General features: G+C 34.1%; 1 protein-coding gene across 1 annotated transcript; it reads left to right on the forward strand.

The window, feature by feature from the left end:
• Positions 1-251: 251 nt before the first annotated feature.
• On the forward strand, positions 252-6615 carry LOC123548874 (uncharacterized). Its single transcript, XM_045336486.2, has 2 exons — positions 252-345; positions 3020-6615. The coding sequence occupies exon 2, from the start codon at positions 3099-3101 to the stop codon at positions 5460-5462; it is 2364 nt and encodes a 787-aa protein (XP_045192421.2). The 5' UTR covers positions 252-345; positions 3020-3098; the 3' UTR covers positions 5463-6615.
• Positions 6616-12462: the final 5847 nt, after the last annotated feature.

Raw genomic sequence — 12462 nt, forward strand, 5'->3', positions numbered from 1 at the left:
GTTATATAGTAAGAACTGCGGCAACGAAAGTTTTAGATCCATAATTTTGCAGCGTTTGAAATAAGTACAAGAGAAACTACAAAACTATATCCTTTTCGCATTTCTTCCACAGATATAAATCCGACTTCACAAAGTTTTGAGACTTAAAATAAAATAAAATTATTTACCTTGTTCTGACTTTTCAACTGAGTGTATTTATACATCTTCTAATCAGTGTTTTGATAAAGTTTATCACTATAACCATAAGCAGGGTGGTACGTTCGCGTTTTTGCTCTTACTCTTGCATGTATTAATTATTTTTCTGACGAAAAACGTCGGCAGCACAACAGTGGATTCAAAGTAAAGGTAGGCTTTTTGTTCATCTTTACCTATTGTTTCTGCACTCTCTTTCATGAAGTACGTTAACCTAAGACATTAGAGAGTTTGAGATTTCAAACTTCGCCTTCCCCTTCAACGTCTCTCATATATATTTTGGGTAAAACATCACCGATATGCGTGTAGTTTATTTATATCACACGTTGCTACTAAAGTTTTCCATGTAATATCACGTAAGCCTAGGACTTCTCTTTATTACTATGCGAAATAAAAAGCTTAGTTTCAGGATTTCTGCTTATTAAGTTATTTGATTATCCATATATATAATTAGACTAAATTTGATGCGAAACACTATCAATAGGTATAAGAATAATGAAGTTTTGTATGGCTAAGGATTTTAACTAAATACATTGAATTGAACCTGGAAGTATGAAGTTATCAACTGATTTTGAGAAACTTTGAGATTTTGTTCAAACTTTAACTTCTACGGCATATTTGTGTCCCCAGGCGGTATCGATTATACCAGATGGGCCTTTTTGTCGTATGAAGTGAAGTTCTGAACGTCCGAATATGTGATATCACGAAAGTCGAAACTTCATTCTTTTTACATCTACTCTGTCCACATACTCGGTATCAAAGACTGAAATCTTGATGGAGACACATGGCATGACAGTCATTTTACTTGAAAAATAAATAATTACGCGCGATTATCATTTGGTGGAATATTTTATTTTCACATCCAAATAAAACCAATCTGTTTCTGTCGGACACTTAATACGACAATTGCGTTTTAATTATAAACATAAAATGGTACTAGTAAGACGGAAAATTCTTCTGAAGCATCAGACAATTTCAGATCTATGATATCATGATGAGAGACGTTTCCTGTTAGCCGTATGGGATAACTCCATTCTTGAAATGCACGGAACCAGAGCCTGGCAGAAGAAAATTGTGGGTTAATTCCCCCTTTGATTCTTACATTTTACAAAGAAAGTCGGTCTTGAAACTCGGTGTGACCCTACCCTACCCCTACCCCCCTCCCCCTTCCCCACCCTCTCCCTGAAATGGGTGATCCCCTCTTTAATGTTGGTGTCCCTCTAACCAAAATTCCTGGATCCGCAGATGCTTTACTTATAAAATAGTATTATATTAAAATCATATTGTGCTGTCTGAGAGTTTAGCATTATACAGAGTCATACATAGTGTCATTATCACGTCGATATGATCATTATAGATTATTAACTTTGTATGTGGATATATGCACGAGTTCCAAAGCGGTAATATTGCGCGACTTTAGGAGCGCAATATTGTCCGCGAAAGAACGATGATAACCTTTTTATTACATATCCACTATCAAATGATTAACTCATATCTAAATTATCGTTCTGTCACGAAAGACAGGAAAAAAAACGGAAAAAAATTATCCGAAAACGCAATAAACAAATCAAACTGACGCGCATTAATATTTTCCGCGAAAATGACGTCAACTTGTTGTCGCAACGTGCGCTCGGACGCCACGGACGTCACGCGATTCTTTCCATTACAACTTAAGAAAACACTCCACGTCCTATATTAGTCCAACTCATTTCAGTCTGATAAATTACTACGTGCCAGTATCTAATAGGTCAGATTAATCAAAGTGTAAAAGTAAACAAAATGTTGCATAAATTACAAATTAAACAAACACGCAATAGCAACAAAAATCTAAAGAAACGAGATCCCGCAATGGACGGACCGTCAGGGGAGGTAAATAGAGTCACGGATTGCGACTAGTCCGATATGAAAGCGTTCAACGTCATGATATGGAAAAATATTGCACGATCGCGGTCCATTGAAACCCAATGGAAAATAATTTTAGGTATGTAATAATCATTTTTATTTCCTCTCATGTATGATTTACAATCGTGCATTGTATACTGACTATACTGACATAATTTTATATAAAACCTTAATGTTTGGAGCAACACAAACGAGTTTTTACATTGTTCGAATTGTTTTATCGTTTTATTTATTCATTTATTTATTTATTTTTGTTTGTTTGTTTGTCTGGGTTTTTTTTTTTTTTTTTTTTTTTGGTAATCTTTTTTTTTTTTGGTAATCGCTCTAATATAATATCCATGCGATGATTATATTAATTGAAATGTTTTTATTTTTTCATTTTTAAAACCACTTGTAAAATTCCTGCCATTTCGGATTTCGGAAAATTGGTATCAATATGCACGAAAAACACGATCATAATTACAGATAAATTGAATGGGCGGATTAAAAGAAGTAAGGTTCATTCTAAAGTTTGAAATCTCAAGGAATCTTAATCGAACTTCAACTTCATACGTTAACTTCGCAAGAGACGTTGAAGGGGAAGGCGAAGGTTGAAATCTCAAACTCTCTATTAAATGCTTTCAAACCCCTTCAATTTATGAATATATGGGAACCTTATGAGACGTATGCGATTATGCGATACAGTATGGTGGCTCATTGTTTAGTCAATTTTCACTTTGAAAAGACACTTTCAAGTATGTGCGAATGTATGTCTATTCTATGTATTCTTATTTTCTGCGGTATGTAAGTGACGAATATGATTAGAAATATACTTTATTCTTTATGTGAGGTATTATAATGGCAGATTTTGCATTTTCCAGTATTTTCAAACGTACAGCACTGTCAAGACACGACAATATTTAAAAAAAATCTTTATCATTTGCAGGAACTGGCCTGCATCCTTTCTTTTCTTCGTAGAAATAAAAAGAAGCCAGAAGAGCCATACGACTAAATTTGAATTTACGATGACTGAAGACTATAGCGCAAAAGTCTTCAAAGAGTACACTAGTGATAACAAAACTGAAAGTGATGAAGAGAACGAAAACATCGTGATTACAGTTGGAGAAACATCAGTGAAAGTAAATAGAGAAAAACTAATACAAGGTAGCGATTATTTCAAAGCATTGTTTGAAGGCGACTTTGCAGATTCCACGAAGAAAAAAGTAGATATATCAGAAGTTGTCAGCAGTGCTGATATTTTAAAAAATGTTGTTGCTTTCTTCTCCAGTGGCGACATTGCTATCGAGCCAAACAATATTGAAGATTTATTAAAGTTGTCTTCTTACTTTCAGTTCCATACACTACTGAAAAAGTGTGGAAACTATATAAACGATACATTAACAGTTGAGACATGTCTGAGTTATTTCATTTTAAGCAAATCATATAATCTGACAGAAGCGGAAACAGCCTCTGGTAGACTTTTAAAAGCAAGGTTCCACGATTATATTCTTCATCAAGAAAGTACTCTTGACATTTCTCCAGCTGTTCTTGCAGATCTGTGTGAGAGGGGATTTTTGACGTTTTGTGAATGTTTCTCTTTACTGAAGTTCATCTCGCAGTGGGTTTGCAGGGGATTGTCAAAAGACCACGTAACAACAGGTTTGAAAGTATTACGATACATTGATGGAGCACTGTTACAGGCTCCGCTGCATGTAAGTGTTCAAGTTCAATCAGTCGGGAAAATTTTAGTTGATTTGAAGAACGCTTTAAAATGCAACGAAGAGGAATACGAGCTGCTCAGGCATCTTGAAATAACAATAAACAATATGATAACCAAGGCTGGTAGAGTAAACGTAGAAGAGAATGAAACAGTCCTTCTAACTGTCTCGGGTAGGAAAAGTGCGCCTACAAAGTCTGGTCCAATCAGAGCTATACCGGGGATCGTTGGTGTTGACTATGTCGAATCTTTGACTAGTGAGAATGAGCCTGGTGCTGTAGACACAGGTAAATTCAATAATGATATATCTGAAGACGATATCGATGTATCAGAAATGCAGGTGCTTGATGTCTGTGTCTATGAACCAAGGTGTAAAGTATGGTATCGCTTAACCACCTTACATAGAGATTGGATAAAATCACTACCTTTTGATATTCGCTATACGCTACTAAAAGGAAATTTTGAGTGTGACATTGTCTTATTTGAAAATAAGGTATTTCTAGTTTACGATCCAACCGGAATGCTTAGTTTTGATTTAGAAACTTGCGTTTGGTCGGGGATTACATCTGCTTCTAAAGAATGTGCTTGTGAAATGTTACAGGAAATATATGGAACCATAAGTTCTGACGGATACGATAGTTCGTTGAATGTATTGAATGGAGACCTATATTTGTCATATGAAGACCTTTTTTCAAATGTAATATTTATAAAAATGTTTAACAAGGAGACACGGCTATTTGAAAACATCTGTAGTAGTACTGAATTTGATATTGACAAATTTCATGACACTGTAGTCAGTGAAAGTGTACGCTCGAAAACTTTGTGTTTATTTACACTTTCACAACTTTCAAGAAAAAGCAAAAGACTAATGTCATTCATTCTAAATGATCACGACAATTTAGAATTGTTCTTTAGTTCATGCGTTGAAGATTCAGAACAGCCATGTATTATAGTACGCAATGAAATGTTTTATGATTGCGATGAAGAAAACGTAACTGAAGACAAGGTACATTACAAGATAAATGATATCGGTGCGGTAGACACAGATAAGAGTATACTGTTTGTGGTCGTTAAGGACAGCATGGCGGAGGCAAGCGAACTTACACCTGAAACACTTGGAATTATGAAAGAGGCTCCTGAAAATGCTGTAACTCTAACTGAAAGTGGAAGTACGGTTGGAACTACTGAAATTACGACAGAAAGAATTGAAAGTGAGAGTATGGTGACATCTAGATGTAAAGCAGGGTCAAATGAGAGTGAGCGTATGACAGGGGCGACTGGATGTACGACAGAAGCAACTGAATTATACACTGGAACAGAGAAATTCCATGTGATCGGTGAATATGACTTAGCTACGCGTAAAATTAAGTTTAGAAAGGGTTTTCCAAAGAAGGACATAAGCGAAATATGCATCCATATGAAGGCTGAGCGGGACGATGGATGTAGTGAAAATGTACGTTCTGAGACTTTTGGGGGACAAGATGGCTTCTGGCGTATAAAGACTGCCAGTGATGGAACATCATGTTGTTACAATGTCACCTCTGCAGAATTCAAGGTTACCCAGCACGTACCTCCTCCATTCTCGCATATCATTTCTGGGTGTGAAACTGAGTTACCGAGGAAATTGCTGGCAATACTCGAACCTATCAACTACTTGTCTTGCCAGTCTTAATAACATACAAAAAGGTTCTGCTTAACCTTTACCCTGCTAAATTTCTAAAATGGACTGGTCCATCATTCAGTTTGGGCAGTACCATTTATTATTTGAAGGGGTGTTCACTGAAAATTTACTGACTGAATAGCGAACAGTGCATGATCTTGGTCTGCACTGGTCGCAAAGGCAGTCACTTGCCGCCAGCGGGCTTAAGATTACAAACTCACTAAGTTTCAATTTTGTTAAAAATGCTGTGTTCTTTTATTAAATGTACAAAAGTTTTGTTTCAAAGAATGCCATATCCAAATATAATAGACCGATGAAACAAGGTACTCAAGTACTGCACAGATAAAACAACGTCCCCTACTTGTTGTAAATGAAGACTTACCTCTCTTTCTTCCAAAATCGCCATATTTTCCCCAGAATTCGGTGGAGATATTAATTTCCTAATGGAACTGTATCACCATACCAAATATCAATTAAATCTATGTTTTGCTAATCTGTTGCAAACAGGTTGAGGGACAGATAGTCACAAAGATTTATTAATTGTAAATATAATCTGGAAAGTAGATCCCTCGGAAGCACCGAGAACAATGCAAACAGTGAATTTGCAGACTCGGTTTGATCGAGTCCGTTCATGAGCAGTAATTGAAAATGCAACATTGCCCACGCCCCCTAGCACCGGCTTAAGCAGTATTCAATTTTCAAATCTAAATGAGTTGAAATCGATGATCCCGAAGGACCAGAAAATATAACAACACTGAGATGAAGTCGGGGCGACTTTTTACGGCCGCCACATAGCACTTAACACCCGCTGTTAAACATTAAATACTCATAGTTCCTTATAATCTTATTTTCATGCTATCTTACGTATTTTATGTCATTTAGTTATTGTAGCATTCGCATTGTACTTTGTCATGTCTATATGTTTCTTTAGGAATTTTTGAAGACTTTTAAAAAAGCACAGTCCCCATGTAGACTTCTGCCAACTTACATTAAAATATTTAATACTTCAGAAAGTATGCTAGGATCTTCAAAACTTGCTGATTTTACCTCTTTCTAATTCCATAGTAACCACAGCTGTGGTCAAAATATAAATAGAAAAATAATCCGCTAATGGTCCACTCTCACAATACCAAGTTTCATGAATGTTTAAGAAATCGCAAAATCTAGATTTTGTTCGCAAGTCTATAGGTTTTATATCCACTTTTTATTTCTATAGTAACCATAACTGTAGTTCTATTTCCTAAAAGAATTACGAGCATAATGGTCAGCTGTCACTGTACCAAGCTTACATACTAGAATCCAGGTTTTTTTTTAGCTTAACGCACGAACAAGCTGAGAGGAAAATGTTCACAAAACAAACAATTTCAATCTCAGCTGAGTTGGATGATGAAACTTTATTTGAGCCGCACCATGAGAAAACTAACATAGTGCGTTTGCGACCAGCAGCGATCCAGACCAATCTGCGCATCCGCGCAGTTTGGTCAGGATCCATGCTGTTCGCTTATGGTTTCTCTAGTTGCAATAGGCTTTGAAAGCGAACAGCATGGATCCTGACCAGACCCGCGGATGTGCAGGCTGGTCCGAATCCATGGTGGTCGCAAAAGTACTATGCGGGTTTTTTCCTCAGGGCTGGGCCCTCATTTGTCCGTTTAAAATCTAAATGAAAGGGTAGAAATATAACGGGGGCTTTTTCACAGATTTTGGGGCAATGGTGCAATGGTGAAAGGGGGGCCCAAGGGAACAGCGGGGCTTTTTAAAAAAAAAAAAATCCGACTTAATCCCAAAGGGCCACATAATCCCTAACCCTTTTTAAAAATCCCCTCCAAAACGGGGCTTTGGGGCCGGCGGGGGAAAGGCGGTTTGCTAAACGCTTTTGGAGTGGGGTTTCAAAATTTCAAGACATATAGCAAAAATATAGAAAAATTTTTAATTTCAGGCAAAATTGCCCCTAAACACAACCTAAGGTGCGCCGCCCTTTTTTCTATTAATAAACTGATACGGTCACCTTATCATGAAGGGACTGAAAAGAAAAATCCCCTCCCGACCTTGGCCCGTCTGGGGATTTTTTTTTTGGGGTTTTTTCCCCTTTTCTAAAAAAATTTTTAAAAAAATCTAACACAAAAGTTTAAAAAGTCTTTTCTGCATAATACAGTACAAAAAAAAGCATTCAAAAATGAAAAAAAAAAACCACAATGTTAACCTTAGAAGACAAAAACCTTTAAATTTTAAAAGCGATAAAGGGGGTAATCAAAAAACAATAAATTTACTAATATTTTCCCAACAAAGGTAAAAAACCATTAAAACCCTTTTGGCGGGTTTTCCCAACAGAAAAGAAAAACTTTTTAAATTTTCCATGTACATTTTTTTAAATTTCCTTTTCCCAATACTTATAATGATTTTTTAGACCTCAAACCAAAATTTACCCTCAGAAAACAAAGGAAACCCGAATTTTGGCCCAAAATATTTTTAATATCAACCCCCGAACGTATAATATATGCACTTTTGGGCCCGGGTTAAAAAAATTTCCAAAATTTTTTAATATTTTAATTTTTTTTTAAAAAAATAGCTTGTTGCTGAATTGTTTTTGTTTAAATTTAACAAAAATCTTTATACTATGGATACCCAATATCTCAGATCCGTACAAAAAAAGGAAACCCCAATAGAAAAAAGAAAAAAGTTTTTTTTTCATATTCATTTTTTATAAATAAAAGGGTTTTTTTTTTAAATTTTTTTCCCTTCCTTTTTCAAAAATCCCTTAATCCCCTTAAAATGCGAAAAAAATTCTTTTTACAATCGGGTTTAAAGAAAAAAAACGCCCCCCGGGAATTATACCAAAAAACTAATCCTTTGTAAAAAACAATAAGGGGCTTTCCCAAAATTTAGAGGGATCACTACCTCTTTTTGAAACCCTTAATCGTAAAAATAACACCGACATATATGGGCGAAAAAGTAAATTTAAAAAGGTTTAATTTTTATGTAAAACTTCCTAAATTTTTTCCCTAAAAATCTTAACAACTGTCTTTAGAATCCGTCCCTTGCTAAAATTTTTGGTCCCCGAATTCTTTTACAAGTTTGATTTTTATTTACCACTTTTTAAATCTTTTCCCTTATTTTTTTTCCCCATTATTTTAAGTGTTTGAAAAGAACTTCCCCTTCCCCGAGGGGCCGGGCCCCGGCCGATTTCTTTTTTTTTTGGGTTTTTCCCCTGCCCTAAAAACTTTTTAAAATTTCTAACAAAAAATTAAAAAAGTCTTTTTATTTGCTTAATATAGTACAAAAAATAGCAGTCAAAATGAAAAAAAATTAACAACAATTTTAACTTTTGGGAAGACAAAAACATTTTATAAAAAACTTTTGTTAAAGTGAAAATTTACTACGATATTTTCAGTTTTTTTAAAAACTTACCTAAAAAAATAAAAACCCCCCAACCCGGGTTTTTAAAAATATCTTATTTGCCGGCCCCCCCTTAACATATTTAAAAAATCTTAAATGTATTTTAACAATTTTTTATAAATTAAAAGATACCTAAATCTCAATCCGAAAAATAGTAGGGAACCCAAAAGAGATTTCAAAAAATTTAATGTTTTGTTTTTATATTAAATTTTTAATTTTATACACAGATTTTTGTTTTTTTTTTGCTTTTATTCTAAGATATTTAATCCCCTTCAATGCGAAACTCGTTGAAAATTGGGTTTAAAGAAAAAAAGTCCCACCGTAAAAACCCAAAAACAAATCTCTATTGTAGAAAAAAACAAAAGGGGTTTTTTCTGTATATAAAAGGATGATCACTCCCCTCGGGTTGTAACTTTAAATCGTAAAGAAACCCACCGATATTTTAAAGAAAAGGGGTAAAGAAAAGTAAAAAACATTACAAAGTTGTTCTGTAAAACAAAATTATGTATTAGTATTAAAAAACAATACAAAAAATTTTTTTTAAATAAAAAAAGCGTTGAAGGGCAAAATTTAAACTAAAAAATGTTTTACGCAAAAAACAAACGCAAAACGTATTTAAAGTAATTTAAAGGTCGTTAAAAATGCTTAAAATTGTAAAACAAAAATTTTTTGGCTGGTTGAAAACCAAAGCGTTGAAAGCAACTTTTTTTCCCTTCAAACTGCATACTTGAAAACCAAAAATTTATTTTCTTTTGTTTTTTCCCAAAACAAAAAATAAAATTTTTAACTTATATAGTAAAACATTCTAGAAAAACCCTGCCCCTTTAAATCATTAAAATCTGACAAAAGGGACAAAAGCGCTGATCAAACAGGTAGATCTTCATATCTTTCCGGCTAAAGGGTCTGTTTGGGGTGCCACCCCCACATCTAAATTTACAAAAGGTTGAACGATTTTTTAAAATGGAAAAGCTTTGTACAATATTTTTTCTTCACCTACCTTTTTTAAAAAGGAAAATTTATGTTCTAAGCTTTTTAACCCCCCCTACCGGTGACCAAAAACAAAAATATTTTCAAACAACCATTCTTTTTTAAAGGGGGGGGGTCAAAAAAACCCGGGGTTTCAACTGATTTTAACAATTAACACTTTAGACATAGGCCTGTCAATTAAAAGAATACATACCCGGAACCAATATCTTTAAAAGGTTTTCTTTCACTAAAGACCAATTTTTAATAGTGTTAACCCCGGTTTTTTTGGTGAGTCGGGGGAGTAGTTATTTCCAAATTATTTAAATAGCCCATCAAAAGAAATTACAACGATATTAAAATTATTTACATAAAATGACGTTTTTCAATTTTTTTTCTAACAGTTTTTTATTAGGGTTTTTGAAAAGGGTCATAAGTATAAAAAATAAAAACCCCAAAGGAGGGGATCCCCTTTTTAAAAAAAAAAAAGGGAAAAAAAAAACATTGATCTAAAGAAAGATTTGTCAAAATGGGCTGTAAAAAGGAAATTTAAAATACTCCCCCCCTGTCATCCTTTAAAAATTTTTAAAAATTTTTAGGAAAAAAGCTAGGGTAAAAGCGTGGTTTGAAAATAGCCCACGAAAAAATGAAAAGGTTATACTTTTAAAAAACCCAAAGCGCAAAAACGTACTGAAGAAATTTTAAAAAGGTGAAACGGGTTTAAATTTTAATTACCCATTTTAAAAAGGGGAAAGTTTAGTATAAAACCCGTTGAAAGTACTTTTTTATTTCGGGTCGGAACACTTTCCTCGTTTTTAAAGGGGAAAATCTTTATTAGAAAAACTCGGTCCCCTTCTACGCTTATAAAACATTAAAAATAGTAAAAATAAAGTCGAAAAGTAGGGAAAATTTTAAATTCACTAAGGGGAAGAAACCTTTTGAAAAAAATCAATTTGTTAGTCTTTTTTTTTTTTTTTAAAAATATTTTCTCATATTATTCTGACCCACATCCTTTTTGGGTTTTTTTATTATTTTTTTTGAGAAGGGTCATAAGAAAACAAAAAAAAAAATTGCCTCAAAAAGTGATCCCCTTTAAAAAAATAAAACAACAAAAAAAAAAAGACATTGGGTCTGAAAAAGACTAGTCAAATATGGGCCCCAAAAAAGGTTTATGAAAGAACTCCCCTGTCTGTCTATTAAAATTTCAATATTTTAGGTAAAAAAACCTGAAAGCGTGGTTTGCGATAGCCCACAAAAGGCTAAAAATGTTATCCCGTTTAAAAAAAAAAGCCTAAAGGGTCTGAACCAATTCAAATTTTAATCCCGTTGAGTGTAACCAATCAAAAAATGCTTTATCGTACTCTAAAAATTGTAGTATAAAATAAACTATTTTACCCTCTTAATTAAAATCCGAACGTATATTATAATGGACGAACCCAAATTTTTGTCTCGCCAACACCAAATTTTGTGTTACCCGAGTTCTCTTTAAAATTTAAAAGTATGCTATTTACGCCCCGTAGAAAACGCAAAGAACCTGTCCATTTCATCACCCCCTTGTCTCGGGGGTGAAAAGGGTTGGCTGCCCAAAAAGGGATCATACTTTTTGAATAAAAAAACCGACGTGCAACCCAAAAGACCCCTTAAATATCGTAAAAAAATTTTGGGTACTCAGAAGAGAGAAAGGTAAGCGTTTACTTTTATGGGCGAATCATAGACGGAAATTGATTTACAAAAAAGCGTTTGTTTGACTGGGGGACGGAAAAAAAAGGTTTGGCCATGTATGCACGACATATAGACATGTTCCCTGTTAAAAGTAAAATGAAAAAGGACTATGAGAATCTCGCATGAAAAACAATCCCCCGCCTGGGGGAAAAACGTTTTTGGGGGCACCCCCGAACCCTTTTCACCGCAGCACGCAGCTAAAAAAAAAACAACACGTAAATTAAAAAAACCCAGTTGCCCAATTTTTTTTTCCTCACTGGCGAAAATGACGGAGGAACTTTAGTTTAAAAGTAAAAAAAAAATTGGGATAAACCCCTCAAACAAAGTTTAAAAAAAAAAAAGATTTTTCTTTTTATAAAACCTGTAATTGTACTTGGAAAATGAAAACCCCGTTTTTTTGCCGGGGGAGACGGAAATGAAATTTTTTTGGGAAACATGTAGGGCCCGAGCTTTAAATAGCCCATTTTTAAATGTTACAAGTGAAAGGAAAAGACTTTCGAGAATTTTCCATGAAAAACAATCCCCATCCCCGTTTGGAGGAGAAGCTTTTTTTGAGGGAGCCAAAAGCTTTTTCTAACCAGCACCCCCCTTTTTAAAAATAGCGAATACGAAAAAAAACCCTAACAAGAAACTTTTTTTTTCTAACGGGGCCAAAAATGACGGGAAACTTCATTTTAAAAAGTAGAAAAGTGATCACCAAAACCCCCGGAAAAAGAAGAATCTATCAAGTAAAAACCCTTTACCTAAAAATTCAGGCAGAACCCTCCAACAAGGAACTTTTTTTTTTTTTCCAATATGGTCTTTTACCTTCTTCGGGTCCAAAAATCATTTAAACAGTTTCTATAAAAACGTTTTATTGCCATGAAAGAACAATTTTGGTCTTTCTATAAATTTACTGTAACGAAATTTGAATTATACCCCAAATTTTTTTTAA

The sequence above is a fragment of the Mercenaria mercenaria genome, chromosome 6, assembly GCF_021730395.1.
Source record: "Mercenaria mercenaria strain notata chromosome 6, MADL_Memer_1, whole genome shotgun sequence".
Taxonomy (NCBI): domain Eukaryota; kingdom Metazoa; phylum Mollusca; class Bivalvia; order Venerida; family Veneridae; genus Mercenaria; species Mercenaria mercenaria.

Bases quoted from the DNA above. Each gene is read 5' to 3' on its own strand.
- LOC123548874 (XM_045336486.2), top strand. From the start codon at position 3,099: ATGACTGAAGACTATAGCGCAAAAGTCTTCAAAGAGTACACTAGTGAT.